At 40.2% G+C, this 27,920-nt stretch overlaps 1 protein-coding gene across 5 annotated transcripts in view; it reads right to left on the reverse strand.

Moving 5' to 3' along the window:
- Nucleotides 1–23,032, reverse strand: part of cntrl (centriolin) — a 122,130-nt gene extending 99,098 nt beyond the window's left edge. For 2 of the 5 annotated variants that reach the window (XM_087998384.1, XM_043720291.2), the window contains exons 1-8: nucleotides 20,153–21,650; nucleotides 12,434–12,553; nucleotides 11,569–11,848; nucleotides 9,858–9,991; nucleotides 8,130–8,260; nucleotides 7,685–7,826; nucleotides 6,404–6,590; nucleotides 4,066–4,259 (exon numbers count right to left, since the gene is read on the reverse strand). In XM_087998384.1, coding sequence (XP_087854510.1) covers nucleotides 4,066–4,259; nucleotides 6,404–6,590; nucleotides 7,685–7,826; nucleotides 8,130–8,260; nucleotides 9,858–9,991; nucleotides 11,569–11,785 — 1,005 coding nt within the window. In that variant the 5' untranslated portion in view covers nucleotides 11,786–11,848; nucleotides 12,434–12,553; nucleotides 20,153–21,650. Of the gene's footprint in view, nucleotides 1–4,065; nucleotides 4,260–6,403; nucleotides 6,591–7,684; nucleotides 7,827–8,129; nucleotides 8,261–9,857; nucleotides 9,992–11,568; nucleotides 11,849–12,433; nucleotides 12,554–20,152; nucleotides 21,653–22,972 lie in introns of those variants that run through there. The other 3 variants (XM_087998383.1, XM_087998385.1, XM_087998382.1) reach the window with 3 other exon arrangements.
- Nucleotides 23,033–27,920: the final 4,888 nt, after the last annotated feature.

The raw sequence follows: 27,920 nt of genomic DNA on the forward strand, positions 1-27,920 counted from the left end.
TCTGTGTGGAACTTGTACATTCTCTTGGTGTCTGTGTGGGTTTCCTCCAGATACTCCGGATTCCTTCCACAGTCCAAAAATGTGCAGGTTAGGTGGATTGGCCATAAGAAATGTGGTTTTACAGGGAAGGGGTTGTTCTGGGTGGGATGCTCTTCAGAGAGTCAGTGTAGACTTGTTGGGATGAATGGCCTGCTTCAACACTGTAGAGATTCTCTGATTCCTGACAAACTAAAGTTGCATCTTGAAGATTCAAAATCAGAAGCGCAGGTGATCATCCAATAAAAAGAGAATACTATGAGACAACAAATTCAGGTGTCATGCTGCTCATGTCTATTGTTTTTGATTCATGATATAATTTTTTTTACTAAATCAGCAGTCGAAAACATATCTGATGCGAATAATGTTTCCACAACAAAGTCTAATATTGCAAACAAAACATATTTTTAAATTAAAAACAAAGTAATGATTGTAGAGCCCAAATTCATTTTCCAACAGTTTTGTAGGCCATATGCAGAGGCATTATTTTCTATGTAACAGTCACTATTCAAAATAAGTAATACTTTATGTATGCAGATCGCTCATAAAAAGGAACAAATTTTAATATTTAATAGCTCAACACATGTAGTTACGGATTTTTCCACTTTGTTATTCAAAATCTTTCTGCATACAAATCAAATCACAAGTACCACGCAATCAAAAATTACAGTCATGAACAGCGATCACACATGGGATATTTTTGAAAATGTTACTTCTGTAATTTTTAGTATAATGAAACAAAGAAACATAAATCTCAACTAACTTATCAATTCCATTAGCCAGATTAACTCTAAACCTACTATATATATATATATATATCCTGCTCCCTACTAAAGTCCTGATCACTCGTCACCCATGTCCACATCAATCTCCAGTGACTCCAAGATTCACAATTTAAATTCTTCCATGACCTCAGGAACCTGTTGCAATGCCATAAACCATCAGGCAAACGCAGTGCATAAATCTGGACTGCTTCTCAATACATTAAAATCCATGGAAGAAAATTTGTTCATTTCAGCTCAACATTGCATCAGTCATATTTGGCAAACTTTATTCTTTTACCAAATGCATCAATTTTTGATTGTTACAAAATTCTTACTTACAATGCAAGTTAGCTTATGAAAAGTCTGTTCGTTTTAGGGCACCAATTTAAAGTACAGATATTTTTATATCAACCCGTTAAGACATGTTAACACACACCTGGAACAGGTGGAATTCAATCCTAGGTATTCTAGCTCACTTCTGACAAGGGGCATTAGCATTGAGCCACAAATGTCCCCAGTGCAAAGGTATAAAGTCACTCCAGCATTAACCATAACCATTTGACCACCAGTAAAATTGTATCAAGCATTTGAATGCTGTGGCTCCAAGGGCACACAGAAGGTGGGAACTCTGGACTAAGTAACTCAACTCCTTACTCCTCAAAGCCCATCTGCCATCTGCAAGAACAAACAAGGAGACTTATGGAATAATCTCATCTTACTTGGATGAGTGCAAATCCAACACCCAAGGGGCTCAAAACCATCCAGAACAAAGCAACCTGCTTGACTGGCACCACAGTTATCACCTTCATTATTGTCTCCCTTCACCCCTGCCACAGAATAGCATCTACAAGTTGCACTGCAATAATTCAGCAAGGTTTCTTAGATAGCTTCTTCTGAACCAACAACATCTTGGAGATGGGATTGTGTTCCAATGTAAGTTCCCTTCCAAGCTACACACCATCCTGACTTGTAACTAAACTGTCATTTCTTCACGATCACTAGGTCAAAATTCTGGAAGTCCTTCCCTAACATGATATACTTGCATCACATGGGCAACCCCAGTTCAAGAAGCCAGCTCAGCATGGCCCACTCAAGTGCAATTAGAGATGGATAAAAAATGTTGGCCAAGCCAGTTATGCCCATCTCCCAGGACTAAATAAAGAAAATAATAAACATTGTCTTATGTTATGCCAATCATATAATGTTGTATCTCTTTTCAGAAGCATGTTAACCATTGAAATCCTGTGTGTGATCCCTGTTGCATACAACAAGACAGCTACATGCTATGACACCTGAAGGTAAATTTACCGCGAGGCACAACAGACATTGGCAGAAAATACTATTAAAAAGCAAAGGTTAAAGAATGAGTAAAATGCAACATTCAATAAAGTTTGAGAATCAAACACATTAGCAGCATGGTTTTTGTAAACTATTTCAGTTAAAAACAAGTTGTTTGAACAAGCTAAAAAACTTTGCAGCTGTCATTATTTCTAAATGTGCGAGCAAATAAGAATAGCATTTGAAGTAAAGTGCATATTTGCTTCTGTTTAAACAAAAGCTTTATACAGTTCAACATGCAGACAGATCAGCTGATTACAGAAAAAGAGGAGTGACACATTTGTTTTTCACAAACTACCTTCACTGGGGAACAGAGATGTAGCATGCAGTAGGGAGGGAATTGTGAACAACCAATGATACCAGCTAAAGGAAGAAGAGCAAGTACAGGCTGTCAGCACCAATTATAAACACCTGGAAAGAGTACATAAGTATACATTACACTGAAGGCAAATTTGATTTTCACTGATCATATCTGGATATGTTTTTGAACACTTCAAACACTCTGTGGAGTTGCTAAATTATTAGCCATGATAATCCAGGACAAATTGAGAATCACGTGGAAAAGCCAGAATTAAGTATGATATATGGAATGTGATTTCTATATGTATTAACATCATTTTTTTAAAAAAGAGTTTGGATTTAGAATGGGTGACCTGTGGGTTTTGGTCTATGTCTGAGAGTGTTTAGTAGTAAACTGTCACTCATTCTGCAGCATAATTTTAGACCAGTGTGTCAGAGAACAGCTGACTGAGGGCCTCAGGCGAGGATAATGCAAGTTTCTCTGTATTGTGAGAGTCTTATAATTGGAGAGAGCAAAACTTGAAACGCATTAGTTTGCTTTGGTTAAGAAAAAACAACTTTTTGTTTTGCTTAGGAAAAACCCACATATTTGAAAGCTTTCAGTAGCATTTTGCAGAAGACCTAGATAGAGTCAGATGTAAGAACAGTTTCTGGAGCTAAATAAAAACTGAAAAAACTGCAGATGCTGTAAATCAAAAATAAAAACAGAAATTGCTGTTAAAGCTCAACATCTTTGGAGAGAAGTCAGAGTTAACGTTTCTGATCAAGTGACCCTTCGTCAGAACAGAAACATTAACTGCTTTCTCTCCACAGATGAAGCCAGACAGATCTGTGCGAATGTGCAGGAGCTTTTCCTGAAATTCCTGTTTTAGTTTCTGGAGCTAGTTCAGAACAGTTAGAAAATAGGGCGAATCTAAGGGTCATAGTTTGAAATTTTTATAACAAAACTGTTTTTTAAAGCACTGAAGCAGTTTTTTGAAGCCAAGAAAGTCTTAAGTTCAATTACGTGAATAATCAAGGAGAGGGCTATCAAACTCTTAAGACCAAGAAGTGAAAGAAAAAGTTAAATCAAACCTTTAGATGTAACAGAGATGGGAGCTCTCTTTGGTAGGAGTACTATAAAATTAGAGTGTTGGGAATAGATGGGATTTTATTTTGAAAAATGTATAGCATTGCTTTATGAAAGAACCCTACATTAAATCTATTAAGCCAGATTTCAGCCCGAGATCTGATTTGTCCAGTAGTAATACAACTAAGATCTTTTTATAGCACAAAGAAAACTGATTTCTGAAGGGCAAATTTAACTGAGTTGTTTGAAGAGGTAAATAGAGTTTGATAAATTTCACACAGTTGTCTTGGCCTACAAAAGATACAATAAAGTGCTACATAAGAGATTTTTCAGCAAAGTTGAAGCCCATGAAACAAAAGGGACTGTAGCAGTATGGATACAAAGTTCTGTGAGTGATAGGAAACAGAGTGGTGGTAAAAGTTAATATGTTGGGCTGAAGCAGGGTTCCTCAGGAATTTCTACTAGGTCTTCTGTTTCTCTTGGTAGAATGTCCTGGACAAATGTGCAGGTGGCAAATATTAATTGAATATTAATGTAAAAATAAATTCAAAGTCATACCAGTTCATTCTTGGTTTCCACCTCTCTTTCCAGTTTTTTGTAGCTGTTCTTCTGTTTTTGTTGTTCCTGTTTAAGTGACTTGTTCAATTGTTCCTGCCAGTTAATATTCTCATTTGCCTTAGATTGCTCCTGCTCCATCTGCTCAATCTCTTTTGTCTTGCTTTCTAGTTCCTTCTCAAGTTTCTCGAGTTCTTCTGCACAGAGCAGAAAACAAAAATGGTTTGTAAACTTGGCTAAGACCATCTCTCTGGCTTTAATATTGACCTGAATTATCTCTGGAAATCACAATCGTGTCTATTGTTGACATGGTATGATGGAATGGGTGAATTTGCATTTCGGGAAGAGCTGTTGGAACATCATGTTAAGAGGAGAAGGGGGAGCAGAGTTTGCAAACCTGAGCTGCATTTTCTTCTTAGTGTCCTGCTGAATCTTACCAACTTCTGCTACCTTTAATTCCTACCCCAAACACTGTCTCAGCGAGTAACACATTATTATATGCCTTTTTAATTATCCTATTTTCTCATATTACTTTACTATAGTACTTAATATTATCTGCTTTGCATGCAGTTCTATATATGTTTCATCTCATGTATTTTCTATTTTTCTGGACCCTTTCATTTCCTTTGCTCTGTTCCGCTGATTGTTGTTCATCTTTAATTTATTCTCCAGTTCTAATGAAAGATCACAGTTGAAACATTAACTTTTCTGCTTTGTTTTTTCAGATGTTCAATGCAGTGATGGTTCTTATGACTGCTAGCTGGCCTGTTGAATTTTGCCAGCATTTACTTTGTTTCAGAATTTGGGCATTTACATTTTTTTTTTGCTTTTTGTAAAGGCAATTTCAAATGTATAGTTTAAAAAGTAAAAAAAAATGCTGGTTGAGACGTCAGAAGTTGATCTTTGATATTAAGGTTTCTTCTCTCCTAACAGGGACTATCACCATCAGTACCCCTCAAAGAATCAGTTGTTATGTGATTGATGGTTTTAATTCAACTGATGGCATAGTTTGAATCATCAAATTAGGTATGCACACAAGCTCAAACAGCCAAATGATACATCTAAAATAAAGTAAGAGTAAACATATTGATTAAATTGATGCCTACTAATTAAATAAGCTCCCTTATAACTATGAACTCTGTTAATCTTTCCAAACATATTTTTACAATTACACAGATTTTACTGTTTACTTGGAATAATAGTCAACTGTGAGGAGGACAGTTTGAAACTCCAAAAGAACATTGACAAGTTGGTGGAGGTAGACAGGTGACAGATGAATTTCAATGCAGAAGCATGTGAGGTGACTTTGGTCAGAAGAACACTAAAAGACAATATAAAATAGGGGGTACAATTCAAAAGTGAATTCAGGTTTATATGTGCACAGATGATTAAAGATGGTAGGACAGTGTTCTCAGCTTTGTTATTAGGAGAATAGAGTGAAGAATGGGAAGTAATGTTGAATACATACAAGACATTTGGTATATCTCAGCTAGAGTATTCTGTACAGCTATGGACACCACAGTATGGGAAAGATGTGAATGCAATGGACAAAGTGCAGAAGCAATTTACTAGAATGATACCAGGAATGAGAAAATTCAGTCATAAGGATAGATTTAAGAGGCTGGGAAAGATTTCCTTGGAGAGAAGGTTGACAGGAGATTTGGTAGATAGAAGGTAAGGACTGCAGATGCTGGAGATCAGAGTCAAGATGTGGTGCTGGAAAAGCACAGCAGGTCAGGCTGCATCAGAGGAGCAGAAGAATCGAACTTTCAGACACAAGCACTTCTTCAGGAATCTGTATAGATTTTCAAAATAGACTAGAAAGATAAAAGCTTATTTTGCTTGTAAAAGATAAAGAATGACAGGGCATAGATTTCCAGTGATGATAAAAGAAGTAAGAGTGAAGTGAAAAAATCTTTTCCACATAGCAAGTAGTTAGGATATGGAAAGCCTTGTCTGGAAATGTGATGGAGGCAGCATCAATTGAGACATTCAAGAGGGCATTGGATGACTATTTGGATAGAAATATTGTACAGGGATATGTGAAAAAAGGAGATTGGCACTAGGGTGCTGGCACAATGTACCAAAATGGCCCTTTATGCACAGTACTAATTCTGTGATTCTGTTCAAGCAATGTTTAAAAATCTAATAAAAAAAGCATCAAAATAGTTTTCGTTGTTCTCAGCTTTAGAAATACACAAGCTAATCTTTGTCATATTTAGAAGATCTAACCATTGACAAGGTATACTTGACCACCAGATTATAATGTCTAATTTAATTTCACTATTATTCAAACACAGTTGAAGTATTTTAGGATAAAATATTTATGAATTTACTTTACCTAAATTAAATCGTTCGTGAGCCTCTTGCCTCTCTTGGATAGTTATGAGCTGTCCATCCAAGCAATTCAACGAACGTAAATGATATATGACATATAATCGGTAATGTGGAAGACGAGCAACAGGATTATTTGCCAGGGTTAGTGAAGTCAACTCTTTCAAAGGTTTCAGTTTAGCTACATCCTGGAGCTAAGCAATAAGACAGTAAAATATTAAATTATCACAGGGAACACATCCAGTGTTGTTGTCTATAAAATTAATCATCTTGGCAAGAATAAAAATATTATGGGTTTTTTAAAATCATAAATCCAGTCTCTAATGGTCAAACTAAACGTTGTTTAGTTCAATCTTACTTATTACCTTGTTATCAGCTCGTTAAAAGAAATACAAATTACAGTTTATCTTCCACAGTAGTTTTTCCAGTTGTGTTGTGATACTGAATACAGTAATTTGAGCATGTGATGAAGAAAAGTGTCCTTTACCCAAAATGCCTATAGATGTTTTAAAAATCCCAATGTCAATACTGAATATCGAATTGAGCCGTCTGTTCTTTATCTTCCAGTGTTACCCAAGTTTCTTTAACATTTAGATTAGATTAGATTACTTACAGTGTGGAAACAGGCCCTTCGGCCCAACAAATCCACACCAACCCGCCGAAGAGCAACCCACACAGACCCATTCCCCTACATTTACCCCTTCACCTAACACTACGGGCAATTTAGCATGGCCAATTCACCTAACCCGCATTCATTTTTGGACTGTGGGAGGAAACCAGAGCACCCAGAGGAAACCCTCGCAGACACAGGAAGAATGTGCAAACTCCACACAGTCAGTTACCTGAGGCGGGAATTGAACCCGGGTCTCTGGCGCTGTGAGTGCTAACCACTGTGCCACCCATATGGAATGGAATATATTGCAGCCAGGAGCACAAACCTCAAATTCAGGTCTAGCACTGAACATTTAGTCATTCGTATTGTTACATGCTTTTGGAAGTTTGAAGTTTAATTTTTTACAGTTGTGTCTTCTGATTTCTAAACTGCAGTTTCATTGGTTTCAAAAAATGACAATAATGATTGTCTGATTACAGATTTGTTGGATTTTGATGCCTCAAAAAACCTTACATTATTGAAGGAGGAATATTAAATGAATATTTCCAAACTTCCCCTTCTACAAATTACAGTTTTGTACATACTCCTTGACTCAATTTGTTTATTTTAAACACCTAAATTCAAAGCTTAAACCTTGTATGCATATTCCTATGTGTCAAATTGAAATCAACATACCGATGTAATATTGTTTTGCTTGAGGTTAAGGATGCGAAGGGATCGCAACTTCTTTCCAACCCAAACTGGAATTTGCTCAATATAATTTCCAGCCAGCTTCAGACTTTGAAGGTTCACCATGTGCTCCAAACCTTCAATTTTACTAAATTCAGAAAAAACATATATTTATTGAACAGTGATATGAAACATGTGTGCTTTACCCAGATAGGTAAAGTCAGAGAGAATGCTCTTAATATCATCCAATTAGCAACAAATTAAAGCTGTATTGCTCTTAGAGCCAAGATCAAGTATAACATCAGTAAAGAAGATCTACCAAAAGTTCATCAAATACTTATTTGAAGATGCAAATTACTGATGGGATTAAAATAAAGAACAGTTAACCACACAAGTTTAATTTTTGTTTTTCTCATTAGTGAAAATGCTGCATGTATCTCTAGTTACTCACCAAATTCGGTTGTATGAAAGACTAAGTTCACGAAGTTTAGACTGTTTGTCCAGTTTTTCTATTTTCTCAATCAAATTGTTATTCAGGTTCAAGACCAGTAACTGATCACATTTTTCCAGGTTTTCTATAAACTGAATATAAAACGCTATTGATTCTTCAGCTAACAATATAAGGAAAGTTGCATGCATTGTATTCCACCCTGGACATTTACTCTGTAGTAAGTGTATGTTCTCAAGAGCTTTCTATTTTGTTTATTCTCTTCACAAGTAGATTCACTCTCAGGCAGAATATCCATTCAGCTAGAACTTAAAACATTTCAGTTTTAGGTCAAAATGTATTTTGCTCTATGTCTTGCAGCAGCTAAAGGGTGAATAATGATGAACAAAAACAAATTGTTGGAAAACCTCAGCAGATCTGGCAGCTACTGTGACAGAACTCTGAAGAAGGGTCACTCAACCTGAAACATTAACTCTGCACAGATGCTATCAGACCTACTGAGCTTTTCCAATAATGTGTTTTTGTTTCTGATTGAGAGCATCCACAATTCCTTTGGTTTTTATTTGGTGAATAATGATTGTTTGATAAGAGCTTTCCCATCTTCTCACTGGAGAAGGATATCAATTCTATTTGATTATTCCTGCATTTCATGGCATAGAACTTAACAGGAATTCACAGTAAATTCTGAAACACTCAATGATATCATATTGTGAACAAAATTTAAAATCAATATCACATATTATTGTGACAAGTTACTGCCATTTATTAGTCACGGGATTTCATTTTTGAGACTAGCTACTGAACCAGCATAGAATAGAACCAATACAATGAAGTTTTTAAAAAAAATTTGAAGTTTTAGGTTTTGCGCTAAACCAGTCTTCTGGGTCAGAAAATGAATGAAATGCCTCCAGCATGTTAGTGAATTTAGCAGACTAGTAACATGAATGTATGGCAGAGAATGCGATACATTTTTTCTATTTTTTGGTAAAATAAAGAAACTGTTTATTATTAGCCTTAACTTTCATTCCTACTGAACAAAGCTAACACACAATATTACAATTATTATCTTTTACGCACAGTCCTCTAATCACTCCATGTAACTTAATTACAACACCTATTTTTTCTACTTATGGCTAGACCAGGACTTCATACAAGTGTTTTAAATAGACAGGAAAGCAAATTATGACATCACAGCTGACAGATATCAGCCAAGTCCAAGATAACAATAACTATCAGGGTGTTGCAAATAAACTACACAGAGCAATTAGAGGTTTGGTGTATAAAAGGTAAGTTAATTTCCATTCCTACTAAATAAAGTCAAGACAGTAAAACTAGCTTCTGCATTTTACTAATTGTCATTATAGAAACATTTATAAAGGAACAGTTAAATTTTATGAAGTCTTACTTTAAATTGGGTGGGATATACAAGTTATCGCTGGTATTGCAGTTATTATAACTATCCTTAACACACAACTGTCTGTCAATGGTCTGCTTATCCAGACATAATATTAAAAAGATTATCGAAGCATTGAGACATTATGTAATACAATTCTGCACGAAGGAGGATGGAACAGAGTTCAAAGGGCATTATGCAGATTGTAGAAATTCCTGGACTATTGCCAAATATTGACACTGTCCACTTCCTATTAAACAGAAACTACGTATATAATTTTGACAGACAATTTTAAAATCACATTTGGATCACTGCTTCCATTAACTCCTATGTACTACCTTAAACTTTTTCCCTGTTTCCTTGGACAGACATAAGTTGAGAGAATGCACAGAACTAAATTGTCCTTCATGTGACTGTTTTTTAATTAGGTCCTCAGTGATATAGCGAACTCCGATATTTTTATTGTTTACATCTGAAAAGGATAAAAAAATTCAAAGTTAACATTTAATTTTCAACCCTAGTTAAGCATATAACAAGACATAATGGAAAAAGAATGTATCAGACAGACAGCAGATAAGGGAGAACATGAAAATGTGATGAATTGGGTTTCAGTAGGTGGGAATTAAAATCAAAACAAATATGCAATCCATCTTATTTTTTTCCTCTGAGTAAGGCAAAATTAGCGTATGGGGAATTTTGAAGCTTTAAAACTTGAGGGAAGCTTGTCTGTGAAACAGAGAATCGTTTAAAAGATGTAATCAAGATACGAGATAAGATCAGGTGAGGGGGATGGGAAGTGATGAAAAGTCATATGTTTAAGTAAAAGATGATAACAGGGAAATAAGTTTGAAACCAAAAGAGAAAATGCTGGAAAATCTCAGCAGATCTGGCAGCATCTGTAAGAGAGAAAAGAGCTGACGTTTCGAGTCTAACTGACCCTTTGTCAGCTTTGAAATGTCAGCTCTTTTCTCTCCTTACAGATGTTGCCAGACCTGCTGAGATTTTCCAGCATTTTCTCTTTTGGTTTCAGATCTTTTGCATCCGCAGTAATTTGCTTTTAAACAAATTTGAAAAATTTATTCAAAAATGTTAACTTTTTGTAACTGTATACAAAAATCATAATATAACTCTTCCTTTAGTAATTCCTTCTCCTTGAAGGATAACACAGTGTTCCTTCTCAACACTCTCTTTAAGAGCACAGACAATATTGATAATTATCTCATGGAAATATTAGGTATAAATCCAGATGTTGCAACACTGTTTCATCATTTAGAGAAATGAAGTATCACAGTAGTTAGACTGTAATTTCACACCACTTGGAGCACTCCTATACTGTAGTAAGACAAAAATATAAGTTCCAAATAATTACTTGCAGTTAATAGCATAGCCCAGATTTTCCTGCAATGATAAGATCAGAAATTTTCCTTTTTGCTATCAAGCAAACTGACCATTTCAGCAATATACTTCTCCATATTTTCCTGCATTTGTAATGAAAATTATATTGCACATTGGATGGCAATAAATGAAAATAAAATTATTGACAAAAATGTCAGTTTATGAATACTCAGTGGCAATTTTATGTTTGAAAATCAGCTTTAATGCAGGTCCACAAGACAACACATATCTAACTGCTCCACCCATTTGGCTAATCACTTCTCAGAGGAATTTATCAGTGCCCTTCATTCAGCATCACGTCATAAATTTGAAAGTGGAGATTCTATGGGAGTGCTAAGCCTGTTTTTCAGTCAGCAACCAGCCCATCTTTAATAATTTAAGCAAAAACCTCTAACAGTTGTAACAAATGACTTAGCAGTCAGAAAAATAACACTTAAACAATCATACAATCACATGTGCCACTGGAGCCAATATCGAAAAATGTCAGGAAAACATGGAGGCTTAAGTGTTGGCTTATATTATGTACACAAAATTTCTTTGCTTTTGCACTATTCAGCAGTCTTGAATGGACACACATTATTATAATGGTACAAGTATCTAGGAAAATCTGAACTAATATCCTAGACTTGGATATAAAACATTTAAATTTCTTACTCTTTCCAGTAACATATGCAACGGCAGATTCATTTTCACTGACGTCAAGTTTCTGCATACCAGTGCTTTGGTTACACAAATCTGGAGTATGAGACCTGCTGGCAGGGGATGGTGATCTAGTTCTTGGAGTTAAGACTGAGGAAACTGGAGTTTGCATACTACTTCTGGATGCTTGCAATCTAGTGACTGCCAGTTGCTGTGGAGTTCTCTTTCTCATGGTGTTAGCAGCACAGGGGTGAAGTATAAATGTTTTGAAACGTGATGACAAGTTGATATATATCTGGATGGACAATAAAACAACAACTCAAATAAAGATGTGTTAGTGATATTCTTAATGTGCACAACTCAACTCACCTCTGTGGACAGTCCTTAAATTTAAGAGTAGCAAAGTAAAGGTTACAGCATGTCTTTAACCTTATTACGTATAGACACATGCCAGAGCGTAATGGAATACTCCACACTTGCCTGGATGAATGTAGCTGCACTGCAGAAATTCATCAAAACTTTCAAACCCATGACCATTACCATTTAGAAGCACCAAAGCAGGAGATGGATGGGAATCCCATCATTTGCAAAATCCCCTTCAAGTCATTCACAATCCTAACATGGAAATATTTCCCATCCCTTCAATATCACTGGGTAAATATCCTGGAACTTCCTTGCTGACATATTTTGGGCGTACCTACACCAAATGTCCTGCAAAGGTTCAAGATGACCACCACCTTCTCAAGAGCAATTAGTGATGGGCTCGGATCCCGTCAGCAAAGCTGAACTTCTTAAATGAATTAAAAGTTGCAACTTATAATAGAAGAAAAGCATACAAATGTACAAAACTGCTGCATACAGACATCAACAATTTACGAACCCGTTATCAGACGTCTTTCCAATTTTCCAGAACAGAATTAACAGTAGTATTTGAGTGGCACACTTGCAATATCACAACTCATTTCCTAATGAGTCCACTGGCTCCTTATTTGAAGGGAATCTGTCAAGAACATGTCATCATATCTGTGTCAATCTGTGGGGCATGAGAGTTTCCAGAAAAAGCCACAGTTATAAAGATAAAAGAATGTAACTTAATTCCAAGATTATTTCCAATGCATTGATCTGCTGATTGATATCCTAATTCTAGTCCAGTGATATTGTCAGTGTCATCACCTCCCCAAGATCACAGCTCTTTTAATCAACTTGTTCAGATGTGCTTTAACACATCCATGGAGCAGATGGAATTTGAACCCAGGTCTTCAGGAACAAAGTAATGCCACTCTGTCGCAAGAGTCTTCAAGACAGCACTCTTCTTCTTATAGGTGGAATTATATATTAAATAGATTTATTGTATGCCACTGATGGTCATCAAGTTTAAGGTTGGAGGTGTGGGGGAGGGGTCAAGTTCGTTGAAGCACATACAGGTCATTCTGCTATGACGCGCGTTTCCTCAATACAAATTCACTGTAACATGATTGACAAATTGTGGTCGCTATTTGTAAAGCACAAACTTCTCAAACACGATTACATTGCCAACACTAAGCGCAGTTTCTAAAACACAAGTCTTCAATAGCACGGGGTTGTACATGAATGCAACAATCACATTATAGAAAAACCGAATGTATAGAGAAACGCAGCATGGTTGAATTAGAAGTTTTAATTAATCTACATTACACATGTTATAGCACATGTCTGGATGGGCCGAAGATCCTCTTTCCATGCTGTAAAACCTCTCACAGTGTGGTCCAGATGGGACTTGAACACATTCAAATCACAACAGTGCTCAAGGAGAGAGATCACACATTTTTCCTTCATTTTACCTTTTTTCTATTCAATCTGTTCAGATACACCTCTGGAGCAGGTGGTACTTGAAACTAGGCTTCCTGATCCAGAGGCAAGGAAATTACCACAACAGGGCCCAATAATACAGTTCTTAAATACAAAATGTCCGATGAACATCACTCACTCTTAAGAAATTCTGGAGTTGACCTGTAACAAAAGCAAAATATTACTGATGCTGGAAATTTGAAACAAACCACAGAATGCTGGGAAAACACAGCTGGTCTGGCAGCATCTGCAGAGAAAGAAAGAGTTAATGTTTTGAGTGTGGTTACAACTCTTCTTCAGACCTGATCTGTTTGAGCATTAAAGAATCTGCATTTCAAATACTCACAGTTATAGTACACACAGCAGTGAAAACATATATTAGAAAAAGCAAAAATGCTCAGTTCTCCCATTCTAAATTTCCTCAAAGCCTTGAGCACAAAAACAGAATGAAAACAAATATATAAATAAGACGAGCTACAAGAACAAGCTGATCAAATACATTTCTTTCCGTTTCCTATATATGATCTATCTTCACTTCTATGTTCTCTGATTTCTCAATCTTCATTTCTGGATCAGGTTATCAAATGATTTATAACAGGCACCTTGACCATACTTCCACCAACCCCTCTTCTTGTACAAACTCTATTCCATTGTTCCAGTTTCTCTGTCACAAATATTTCAGAAAGCCACCTGCAATACAAATAGTTTTGATACACCTTCCTTTTTTCTCAAATGAGGATTTCTTTCACCCATAACAGTGTCTTTAATAACATCCGTCCTATTACCTCATTTCTACTTTTATTACTTCTCTTGCTTTCCAAATCTTCAATGGTTCTTCAAATCTCGTTTTCCATCTTGCCAGGTTGTACATTTAAACATATCATTCTCAGCCAGTTCCACACCAAACAACATACTCCCCTTCCTTCCGTCTTTTTCACCTGTGTAAGGGAACATTCCCATCTCCAAACAGACCCCACCACCAAGGATATATTTCCCTCCCCTCCCCTATCAGCGTTCCGGAAAGACCACTCCCTCCGCGACTCCCTCATCAGATCCACACCCCCCACCGACCCAACCTCCACTCCCAGCACCTTACCCTGCAACCGCAAGAAATGCAAGACTTGCGCCCACACCTCCCCCCTCACTTCCCTCCAAGGCCCAAGGGATCCTTCCATATCTGTCAGAAATTCTCCTGCACCTCCACACACATCACCTACTGCATCCACTGCATTCGATGATGTGGCCTCCTATACATTGGGGAGACAGGCTGCCTACTTGCGGAACGTTTCAGAGAATTCCTCTGGGACACCCGGAACAACTAACCCAACCGCCCCATGGCTGAACACTTTAACTCCCCCTGCCACTCCCACTCCACCAAGGACATACAGGTCCTTGGCCTCCTCCATCGCCAGACCATGGCAACACGACGCCTGGAGGAAAAGCGCCTCATCTTCCGCCTAGGAACCCTCCAACCACAAGGGATGAACTCGGATTTCACCAGTTTCCACATTTCCCCTCCCCCCACCTTCCACCTATCGTATTCCCAACGTCCCTCCCCCAAGTCCCTCCTCCCTACCTTTTATCTTAGCCTGCTTGGCACACCCTCCTCATTCCTGAAGAAGGGCTTATGCCTGAAACGTCGATTCTCCTGTTCCGTTAATGCTGCCTGACCTGCTGCGCTTTTCCAGCAAGACATTTTTAAGCTTCCTTCCATAACAACCTGGTTTCCCCCTCAATGTCCCCCAAGACCCATTCCCATGGCACCTTCCTGTACAAAAACTGTAACAGCTTCCTCTTTTTCCACCATCTGAGACACAAAACACTCTTTCCAATGAAACGCCCTGCAACTTATTTGTACATCCTTCAATTCAATATGTTTGCTGTTCATGATGGGATCTCCTCGATGTATAGGTGATAAATATATACTCTACTAAATGTCTCCATTTGAATCATATGCATAACTCCAGGTTTTTAGTCACCTCTGTTACTTCAGTTCTCTGTCGCACCCCCAGTGTGTCATTTCAGTCTTTTGTAGGATATGGACATCTCTAGCTGGGCCAGCATCTATTGCTCATCCATAGTTGCCTAGTTCCAATCAACAACATCTACCCCTTAGAAGGACAAGGGCAGCAGATGGAAGCACTGCTCCCTGCAAGTTCCCTCTCCGAGCCACACAGACTATCCTGAATTGGAAATATATTGACCTATGGGTCAAAATCTTGGAACTTCCTCCCTAGTAGCACTTTGGAACTCCTGTAACACACAGTGGAGCATTTCAAGAAGGTGGCTCATCACCAGACTATGAAGGAACAATTGAGGTAGGAACAAGCAGCCCAACCAGCGCCTTCTGCATCCCATGAATGAACAAGATACATACACCACTCACATTGACATAGACAATTACACTGCTTAGAGTTGGGGGAGCAGTTCACAGTTTAAACAGACAACAAATTACCATCACATACATCTTTTATCTTGCTTTGCTGAACTTCAAGTCACAAAATTACTGGAGCTAACTAGCACAGAGAGAGACCGAGGCCCCAGACCTATCACCAACCTGTTGCTTGAAAGAATGGTATCCCCAGGCTGCAAGATAGATTGAGAGCTTCATTGCCCTTACGGCTGGCTGATGTAACAGAAGACTTTGGTGTCAAGAACTGCAACCAAGTAAAAAGAGGTACAATGCATCTTTAAACCCTCATGACTTTTTAAACAGCGGGCATCTGCTCCAAAAATGAAGTTTCACTGCCTCTTATAGCTCTACAATAAAACTCAACATGAACTCAGAACAGAACGTCCATTTTTGATTAGACATTTTACAGAGTTCTGGACTTAAATGATTCAACATTTCAGACCATAACCACTGATCCATTGTTTGCTGTTGCTAATAATTGTTAATTCTATGAACAACTTCCAGGGATCCCTCTTGTGGTGCAGTGTTAGAGTCCTTACCCTTGGACTAAGAAACCTGCCATCAAGTCCCACCTGCTCCATCTCTGAACTGGCTGATTAGGAAAATAGATTAAATACAAAGGATTATATACGGAAAGTAGCAAGGGATCTCTGCATTCTCCATACTTACCACTGTCATTGTTACATAGCAATGCATTGATATTTGTTCAATTTACACATGACCAGCCTAGCAATAAACAGATCCAGGCAGTGGGCTGTGGTGGCAGTCACTTCTGCCGACTGCATGACCATCTTCCACAGTTATACTGGAACCTAGGTGTCCTTAGAGAGGACACGTGGTGTCAACCAATGCTCTTAGTGCCTTTGTGGAGAGGTGGGCACCGTGAGGGATAGAGTGCTTTATTTCACGCTCCAACTCAATTTAGTCTGTTCCTTCTCTCCCTACCCCCCCCCTAATTTTCTTTAGATGACAGCACTGCCCTTAACAGGGTTTGCTCATTTAATGTTTCATTAACCACATAGGTGTTTTCCTGGTGATGGAAAAAAATGTATAATAAAGTTTTTAACAATAGTATCCTTTTACTGCATCACTATGTAAGAGACACAACCATGTGTGATTTGGGGTAAACATTACAACTGGGCCCTTTTGTGATGCAGTGGTACCATTGGACTGAGACACCCAGGTTCAAGTTCCACCTGTTCCAATGATGTGTAATAACACCGCTGAACAGGCTGATTAGGAAAATTAGGTTAACAACTCTAGGGGGGCTCTTGTAGCACAGTGATATTGTCCCTATCCCTGGCCCAAATGACCTGGTTAAGTCCCACCAAGTTCTTGAAGCGTGTAGTAACACCTCTGAACAGGATGATTAGGAAATATAGGTTAAATAAGAAAATGTAAACAAGATTAACAACTCCAGGTTTCTCGTGATGTAGTGAAAATGCCACAACCAGCTGTCCCTCTTAGCCACACACAAAGATGACAAGGACTACAAATTCAACTGGGACAACACAGTGATCACAGGAAAAGCTAAACATAGGACAGCCAGAGAATTTCTAAAAGCATGGCACTCAGCCATGGATTCCATTAACAAGCACACTGATCAAGACCCAATATACCGGCCACTACAACAAATAACTGGAACCGGCAACCCGAAGATGCAGAAACAGAATCAAATAAATTTTAGAAGACACAGTACAGCAGCACTTCACAGGAGACTCCAAAGCACTGAAGATGTCACCAGACAGGGGACGAAATGTCTGCAAATCAACTTCTCAGCTTGGCAAACATATCCACAATCAGAACATCTCTAACTTTTGAAGATCTGATAAATAGGTCATCAACAGAAACATTTAACTTGCCATTATTTATGAAAAGTGTTCATGAAAAGTCTGGGGAAACGACATGCCAGTGATGGGCAAATCATTGGAGAGAATTCTGAGGGACAGGATTTACATGTATTTGGAATGGCAAGGACTGATTAGGGATAATCAATGCGACTTTGTGTGTGGGAAATTGTGTATCACGAACTTGATTGAGTCTTTGAAGAAATGACAAGAAGATTGATGAAGACAGAGCCGTGGCATCGTTTACATGGACTTCAGCAAGGGGTTCGACAAGGTTCCACATGGTAGACTGGTTAGCAAAGTTAGATCACTGAGAATCCGGGGGAGCTGGTCATTTAGATACAAAATTGGCTTAAAGGAAGGCGGTGGAGGGTTGTTTTTCAGACTGGAGGCCTGTGACCAGCAGTGTGCCACAAGGATTAGTGCTGTGTCTATTGCTTATTGTTATTTACATTAATGATTTGGATGTGAACATAGGAGGAATGGTTAGTAAGTTAGCAGATGACACCAAAATTGGTGTAGTGGACAGTGAAGGAGGTTCCCTTGGGACCTTGATCAGAGGGGCTCATGGGCTGAGGAAGGGCAGACAAAGTTTAATTTAGATAAATGTGAGGTATTGCATCTTGGTAAGGCAAGTCAGGTCAGGACTTATACACTTAATGGTAGGGTCCTGGGAGTGTTGCCAAACAAAGAGACCTTGGAATGCAGGTTCATAGCTCCTTGAAGGTGGAGTCACAGATGGACAGGGAAATGGAGGCGGCATTTGACGTGCTTGCCTTAATTGGTCAGGGCATTGAGTATAGGAGTTGAGATGTCATGTTGCAGCTGTACAGGACACTGATTAGGCCACTTTTGGAATACTAGTCACCCTGCTATAGAAATGTTGTTAAACTTGAAAGGGTTCAGAAAAGATTTACAAGGATGTTGTCAGGGTTGGACAGTTTGAGTTATAGGGAGAGGCTGAATAGGCTGGGACTATTTTTCCTGGGCTGTCAGGAGCTGACCTTATAGACGTTTATAAAATCATGAGGGGAACAGATAGGGTGAGTATCCCAGGTCTTTTTCCCAAAGTAGGGGAGTCCAAAACTAGACAGCGTAGTTTTAAGGTGAGAGAGGAATATTTAAAAGGGGCCGAAGGGGCAACTTTTTTTTTTAACACAGAGGATGGAGCATGTATGGAATGAGGTGGAGGCTACTACAATTACAACATTTAAAAGCCATCTGGATAGGTAAATGAATAGAAAGGATTTACAGGGATATGGGTCAAATGCTGGCAAATGGGACTAGATTAATTGAGGACATCTGGTTAGCATGGACGAGTTGGATTGAAGGGTCTGTTTCCATGTTGTACAACTCTGACTTAATAACTTAGTTCCTTTCCACAGGTGCTGATTAGTGCCAACCTTTTGTGCTTTCATTTCAGATGTTTAATATCCACAGTACTTTGTCTTTGTATCATTATTACATTAGCTTTGTTTATTCCTGATCCACAATAAAAGTGATGCAAGTGTAAAGTTTTCTGTCACTAGGGTTGCCATTTGCTAATCCAACATGTTATTTAAACTTACTACCATATGCAATATTTTGCACAAACCAATTTTGAATTTCAGATCACCAGGTCAACATATAACCACACTCCAAATATAAAGTAGTAGTTATACTACTTTATGGCAACAGTCAAATAATTTTGAACCATAGTCAGAGTCATAAAAAATGGCAACAGACAGTTTGGCCCAACCAGTCCATGCTGACTATAATGCCAAACAAAACTAGACCCTCCTGATGAAGGGCTTTTGCCCGAAACGTCAATTTCAAAGCTCCTTGGATGTTGCCTGAACTGCTGTGCTCTTCCAGCACCACTAATCCACATGCCTGCAGTCTGACCATATCCCTCCAAATATTTCTTATTCAGGTACTTATCCAAATTAACCAATAATAATTAACTGCATAATCTCATAGATGCACAGCTGCAAAATCTCATTTGATTTCAACAGTCTGACTTGACCTAAACCTTAAAACTGGATATACTTAATGAACATTGTTGATCATAATCTTTCTCAACAGTTGCCTGACAATGACGACATTACCAGTCTTTAAAGTCTGTGATTTACAAAATCCAGTTGCAGGTGCGGATTACCGAACGAGTGCCGAATTTGTCCCATACATCAATTTGCTCATCACAATCGCCCATTCCTTACACTACTCTTATCACTCCCCGAGGTAGAAGTAACATACCTATATCGCAATTCAGATGAAACGGTTGTTTTTAAAATAACTGATAAATTAAATCACGATAATGTTTTATTGTTTTAAAAGAAATCCCTCCAAAGTTTAACATTAAACTTGCATATGCAGGTAGAATGCTTTAAGAGTCTGTGTGTCGGCTTCCCGTTGGCATGGCAACCAGCCTCCCTCTCCTGGAATTTAGCCAGATTGATGGGCCGCGAAATGTAATTTAAACATTTTTTAGAAAAAAAAAAGTATTGCCTCTGTTTCCTTGCAGTAAACATACCTGTGGTAAATTCGGCTCACAGCCGGTTCACATAATGATGGTAAGGGTGAGGTGAAGTGAGGAATATGATATTGTGCTGCCTTGTGGCGACGCCATCTTTGTTTGTGGAGGGTGGGAGGCGTGTCTCCTTGCTCTTCTTCCTTCCGCTGTTCCCAGAACCAAACATCAACGGTTCCAACGGTCAGAGGCTGGGTCAAGCTAGGAAAGATTGCGAATTGAGAAGAGAATGCTGGAGAGTATTTTTCTAAAGCTCGACATAACATAACAAACGGATGAATTGTAAACAAAAACTTAAGGTGCGGGAACTTTAAAGCAGAAGAAATTGAAGCAAGGACTACAATGCCATCCATGAAGTACGTGGCGAGAAGAGAGTAATTGGGGTGAATGTGAAAAACACAAGTAAAAATTTGAAGGCAGCCTGGTCTTCCTTGATCCTTAGATTATCTTTCTGGTGTTATTGGAGTTGAACAAGGCGCATTGTGGGCAATTTTTTCCCTTTGAGATGTGCTATGTTATAATACTTGATGACACTACACAAAGCTTGGCCCATTGGTGGTTACACCCAGGTAGCTTATAAGTGCCAGCTAGTTTCTCTCTAAGCAAAGTAGTTTAATGCATAAAAACAAATGGTATAAAATCATACATATAAACCAACACCACATTGGCAAAGATGAGAAATAGGAGGGATTGTACTCTATGAAGGATGAAATAATTTGAAGAGTAAGGAGGCAGTACAAAGTAAATGAAGCACAGTTTCTGCATTCAGAATCCTAGACAATATTGGTGGAGCATATTATCTATACTATATATATTATCTCGACAATATTGGTGGAGCTAGTGAATTCTACACAATAGTCCCGAGGTATGGACCTTGAGACAGGAAATCAGTAGCGTCGAGAGGAGTGAGCGATGTGAGGTCCCTATGAAAGCATTACCAAAATCAGTGAATGAGGGAAAGTCCCTAACACAGAGCGGGAGCTGGTATATAAATAAGAATGATATATTTGTTGTTTATACTTAAGTAGGTGTAAGGGTAAAATAAAAGGAAGGATCCATATTTTATTTAGTTAATTTATGTTTGGGGCGGTCAGGCTGCGCTTTACACATCCTGCGCTATGTGGGAAATCGTAGCTGTATCTAGCAGCCTGATGACCATGTGCTCAGGAAGTGCCCTTGCTGGAGCAACTTGAACTCTGGTGTTTGGAACAAAAGTGGCAGCTGGTGGCAATACAGTGAATTCCTGAGGGGAGGTTGTAAATAGCAGGTTTAAGGACATAGTCACCCACAGCTGAAGGAATTGCAGGCACAGAGGCTGAAAAAGCGGATTAGGCAGGAATTGAAGGAATCATGTGAATGCATCTTGCTCACAAACTTTCTTTTAGTTTTGGAAAAATGTGTATTTGACATTTCCTTTGTGCAGGCCAGCTACAGCGAAGACCATGGCATTAGGTGGTATAACTGCTAGGATGGGCAGAGTGTGGGAGAAATGTAGAAGGGCAACAGTAGTAGGGCATTTATTAGTGAGGGGAGTTGTCCAAATGCTACTATGACCTAGATGGGATTCCAAGATGGCATGTGGAAGGGTTTTCTGAAGTGGGAGAGGAGCTGAAGAAGTCATTGTCTATGTTGGGACTAATGACATAGAGGAAAAAGAAACTAAGTCCAGCAAGCAGACTTTATGTGGAGGTGCCAGTGTTGGACTGGTTTGGACAAGGCCAAAAGATGCATGACACCAAGTTATGGTTCAATAGGTTTATCTAAAATCACAGACTTTCTGAGTGCTGCCCCTTCATCAGGTAAAGTGACGAAGGGGCAGCGTTCTGACAGCTTGTGTTTTCAAATAGGCTTATTGGACCATGACCTGATGTCATGTGACTTTTGACCTTTAGGAAGTTAAATAATGGAATTCAAAACAGGCGTTTAAAGGAATTAATCTTCACATTACTTCCGCAGCCATGCAGTAGCAAGTATAAGATTAGAAGGATAAAGTAGATGACTGTGGTTGGAGAAATGGTGCTGGAGAGAGGGCTTTAGATTCCTGAGGTAATGGGCCCTTCTCTGGGAGAAATGAAATTGTACAAGTTAGATGGATTACGTTTGAATAGGAATGGGAACACAATCTCACAGGGAGGAGATATTAAGAACTGCAGATGTTGGAAGCTAGAGTTGAGAAAAGTCTTGCCATCCCAGGAACAAGTCCGATGAACCTTTATGCACTTCCTGTCTTAAGTATCTTTGTATATCTTCACAAAGTTATCATTGACACCAAGAGACAATACCAGACTAAATGAGAGTCCTAGACTAACCATACCAACAACACATCGACAGGCAAGGCTTACACATTATAATGGGCTACAAAGCAAAGTCGAGTAAAATTGCTAACAACAATGCATCTCTCCCTGATGAGCTCAGTGCATTCTTTGCTTGTTTTGAAAAGAGGTCAGTGAAATGATGTCACCAGCCCTCACAGCCTCAGGTCCATTTGTACCCACAGTCACTGCCACAGATGTCAGATAAGCCTTCTTGAGAGTGAACTCCTGGAAAGAGACTGACCCGGATACAGTCCCTGGCTGTGGCAGACATATCCTGTGCAGACCGACTGGTGGGAGCTTTTGCAGACATCTTTAATCCCTCCTTACTGCGATGCGAGGTTCCCACCTACTTCAAGATGACCACTGTCATCCCAGTGGCAAAGAAAATCAGGCAATGTTCCTTAATAACTACTGTCTGGTGGCTCTGACATCCATCATTATGAAGTGCTTTGAAACATAACTAATGATTGATATCTACTCCAGCCTTGATCCACTATAATTCACCTACCATTGCAATAGGTCCATGGCAGAAGCCATCTCCCTGGCCTTACAGTCATCGCTGGAACATCTGGGTAACAAGGACACATACGTCAGACTCGTATTTATTGGCATTAGTTCCACCTTCATCACCATAATTTCAACCAAACTCATCTGCAAATCCAGGGATTTAGAAGACTGCTCCCCTCTCTACAACTGTATCCTTGACTTCCTGACTCGCAGATCGCAATCAGTAAGGAGAGTTGAGAACATCTCCTCCACAATAATCTTCAAAACCGATGCCCCACAAGGCTGTGTACTCAGTCCTTTACTATACTCCTTATACATTCATGGCAAAATTCAGCTCTAACTCCATTTACAAATTTGCAGATGACACCACCATAGTGGGTTGGATCTCAACAATGACAAGACAGAGTACAGGAAAGAGATAGACAGCTTAGTGACATGGTGTGAAGACAACAATCTCTCCCTGAATATCAGCAGAACAATGGATCTGGTCAGCAAGCAGAATGGAGTACATGCCCCAATGTGTACCAGTGGTGCTGAGGTGGAAGTGGTTGAGAGCTTCAAGTTCCTAGAAGTAAATATCACTGACAATCTTTCCTGGTCCATCCAAGTCAACGGTACAGTCAAGAAACCACACGAACATCTCTAACTCCTCAGAAGATGAAGGAAATTTGGCATGTCCACAATAACTCTTACTAATTTCTTTAGATGCACCATAGAAAACATCCTATTTGGATGCATCACAGCTTGGTATGATCCTGCCCAAGATGCAAGTAATTACAGAGAGTTGTGAACCCAGCCCAGTTCATCATGAAAACTAGCCTTCTTTCCCTTGATTCTGTCTGCACTTCTGGCTGCCTCATGAAGGCAGCCAATATAATCAAGGAGCCCTTCACCCGGTTATACTCTCTTTCACGAGGCAAAAGATACAAAGTTTGAGAACACGTACCAACAGATTCAAGAACAACTTCTTCCCCGTTGTTATTAGTCTTATGAACGGACCTCTTATTTATTAAATTCTGGATTAGTGGTGCTGGAAGAGCACAGCAGTTCAGGCAGCATCCAAGGAGCTTTGAAATCGACGTTTCGGGCAAAAGCCCTTCATCAGGAATAAAGACAGTGAGCCTGAAGCGTGGAGAGATAAGCTAGAGGAGGGTGGGTGTGGGGAGAAAGTAGCATAGAGTACAGTGGGTGAGTGGAGGAGGGGATGAAGGTGATAGGTCAGGGAGGAGAGGATGGAGTGGATAGGTGGAAAAGGAGATAGGCAGGTAGGACAAGTCTGGACAAGTCATGGGGACAGTGCTGAGCTGGAAGTTTAGAACTAGGGTGAGGTGGGGGAAGGGGAAATGAGGAAACTGTTGAAGTCCACATTGATGCCCTGGGGTTGAAGTGTTCCGAGGCATAAGTTAAGGCGTTCTTCCTCCAGGCATCTGGTGGTGAGGGAGCGGCGGTAAAGGAGGCCCAGGACCTCCATGTCCTCGGCAGAGTGGGAGGGGGAGTTGAAATGTTGGGCCACGGGGCGGTGTGGTTGATTGGTGCGGGTGTCCCGGAGATGTTCCCTAAAGCGCTCTGCTAGGAGGCGCCCAGTCTCCCCAAGGTAGAGGAGACCGCATCGGGAGCAACGGATACAATAAATGATATTAGTGGATGTGCAAGTAAAACTTTGATGGATGTGGAAGGCTCCTTTAGGGCCTTGGATAGAGGTGAGGGAGGAGGTGTGGGCGCAGGTTTTACAGTTTCTGCGGTGGCAGGGGAAAGTGCCAGGATGGGAGGGTGGGTTGTAGAGGGGTGTTGACCTGACCAGGTAGTCACGGAGGGAACAGTCTTTGCGGAAGGCGGAAAGGGGTGGGGAGGGAAATATATCCCTGGTGGTGGGGTCTGTTTGGAGGTGGCGGAAATGTCGGCGGATGATTTGGTTTATGCGAAGGTTGGTAGGGTGGAAGGTGAGCACCATGGGCGTTCTGTCCTTGTTACGGTTGGAGGGGTGGGGTCTGAGGGCGAAGGTGCAGGATGTAGACGAGATGCGTTGGAGGGCATCTTTAACCACGTGGGAAGGGAAATTGCGGTCTCTAAAGAAGGAGGCCATCTGGTGTGTTCTGTGGTGGAACTGGTCCTCCTGGGAACAGATCCGGCGGAGGCGGAGGAATTGGGAATACGGGATGGCATTTTTGCAAGAGGTAGGGTGGGAAGAGGTGTCCACCCTGACCTTAAATTTAGCTGGACCATTTCTGACATCTCCCTCCCCTTCCTGGACCTCTCCATCTCCATTAATGACGACCGACTTGACACTGACATTTTTTACAAACCCACCGACTCCCACAGCTACCTGGATTACACCTCTTCCCACCCTACCTCTTGCAAAAATGCCATCCCGTATTCCCAATTCCTCCGCCTCCGCCGGATCTGCTCCCAGGAGGACCAGTTCCACCACAGAACACACCAGATGGCCTCCTTCTTTAGAGACTGCAATTTCCCTTCCCATGTGGTTAAAGATACCCTCCAACGCATCTCGTCTACATTCTGCACCTCCGCCCTCAGACCCCACCCCTCCAACCGTAACAAGGACAGAACGCCCATGGTGCTCACCTTCCACCCTACCAACCTTCGCATAAACCAAATCATCCGCTGACATTTCCGCCACCTCCAAACAGACCCCACCACCAGGGATATATTTCCCTCCCCACCCCTTTCTGCCTTCCGCAATGACCGTTCCCTCCGTGACTACCTGGTCAGGTCCACGCCCCTCTACAACCCACCCTCCCATCCTGGCACTTTCCCCTGCCACCGCAGAAACTGTAAAACCTGCGCCCACACCTCCTCCCTCACCTTTATCCAAGGCCCTAAAGGAGCCTTCCACATCCATCAAAGTTTTACTTGCACATCCACTAATATCATTTATTGTATCCGCTGCTCCCGATGCGGTCTCCTCTACCTTGGGAAGACGGGGCGCCTCCTAGCAGAGCACTTTAGGGAACATCTCCGAGACACTCGCACCAATCAACCATACCGCCCCGTGGCCCAACATTTCAACTCCCCCTCCCACTCTGCCGAGGACATGGAGGTCCTGGGCCTCCTTTACCGCCGCTCCCTCACCACCAGACGTCTGGAGGAAGAACGCCTCATCTTCCGCCTCGGAACACTTCAACCCCAGGGCATCAATGTGGACTTCAACAGTTTCCTCATTTCCCCTTCCCCCACCTCACCCTAGTTCTAAACTTCCAGCTCAGCACTGTCCCCATGACTTGTCCAGACTTGTCCTACCTGCCTATCTCCTTTTCCACCTATCCACTCCATCCTCTCCTCCCTGACCTATCACCTTCATCCCCTCCCCCACTCACCCATTGTACTCTATGCTACTTTCTCCCCACCCCCACCCTCCTCTAGCTTATCTCTCCACGCTTCCGGCTCACTGCCTTTATTCCTGATGAAGGGCTTTTGCCCGAAACGTCGATTTCAAAGCTCCTTGGATGCTGCCTGAACTGTTGTGCTCTTCCAGCACCACTGATCCAGAATCTGGTTTCCAGCATCTGCAGTCATTGTTTTTACCTCTTATTTATTAAAGTTGATCTTTCTCTGCACCTTCTCTGTAGCTGTAATACTACATTATGCATTCTGTACTGTTATCCTGATGTATTTATGTAAGGTATGATTTATCTGGTTAGCATGCAAAACAGTACTTTTCTCTGTGTCATGGTGCCTGTGACAATAATAAAACAAATTCTTGTACTAGGGAGACGAAGACTACACATAGTATTTCAGGTGCAGTCTAACAAAGGTTCTATATATTTACAGCAAGACTTCATTACTCCTATACTCATCCTCTTGCAATAAATGCTAACATTTCATTAGTCCTCCTCACAGCTTGCTACACCTGCATTTTTAAAAAAAGCATAATACTGCAGATGCTGTAAATTTGAAACAAGCACAGAATGCTGGAGAAACTTAGCGGGTCTGGTAGCATCTGTAGAGAGAGAAACAGTTAATGTTCGAAACGTTAACTGTTTGTCTCTGCACAGCTGCTGCCAGACTTGCTGATTTGCTCCATCATTCTCATGTTTACTATACCTCTATGTTTGCCTTCAGTGACTTATTGACAGGCTGTAATATTAGGGGATTTTAACTACCTAATACTAACTGGAATATTTTTAGTGTGCAAGGTAAGGAGGAAACAACATTTTTAAAATGCATCCAGCAGAACATTTTTTTGCTAGTGTGTAGAAATCCCAATGAAATAGCAGACAGTTCTGGATCTAATATTCTCAAATCAGCCTGGGCAGGTGAAAGGCCTAGAAGTGAGGGAGCAATTTGCAGAGAGTGACCATAGCTCAGTTAGATTTAGGATAGTTATGGAAAAAAGATAAGGATAGGCTGCAAATAAAAGTTCTAAGCTGGAAATGGCTAATTTTACTCAGGTACGATTTGGCCCAAGAAGACTGGAGCAAATACTTGCAGATAAAACCTTGTATCAGAGCAATGTGAAGGAAATAGTGAGTTCAGGGCAAATTTGTTCCAGTTAAGACAAAACGTGAGACCAAGATTGAAGAACCCTAGACGTCAAGGGACCTAAAGCTTAGGATTTAGAAAGAAAGAGAAGCTTATGGCAAACACCAAGGGCTCAATATGGCAGACTTCCTTGAGAAGTATAAAAACTGCAAAGGAAAATAGCCAAGAGAGTACACAAGAAAGGATTAATGGGTAGAATAAAGGAAACTCCAAAGTTGTTTTTTGTAGAAATATATAACATACATGAGAGAACACAAGATTAACTAGCAAAGGGGAATGTCCAGTAGGGATGAGAGCGGTAATCTGTATGTAAACAGAAATGTGGGTATAGTTCTCAATGAATACTTTTGTGCTGGTTTTCACAATGGAAAAGGACAATGCAGGTATAGACATAGGCCTGCAGGACCAAGAAATATTAGAAGAAATTAATAAAAAGTACATGCAGATTC

The sequence above is a fragment of the Chiloscyllium plagiosum genome, unplaced genomic scaffold, assembly GCF_037043375.1.
Source record: "Chiloscyllium plagiosum isolate Xiang-an unplaced genomic scaffold, Cpla_swu_hap1 HiC_scaffold_21, whole genome shotgun sequence".
NCBI classification, from domain to species: domain Eukaryota; kingdom Metazoa; phylum Chordata; class Chondrichthyes; order Orectolobiformes; family Hemiscylliidae; genus Chiloscyllium; species Chiloscyllium plagiosum.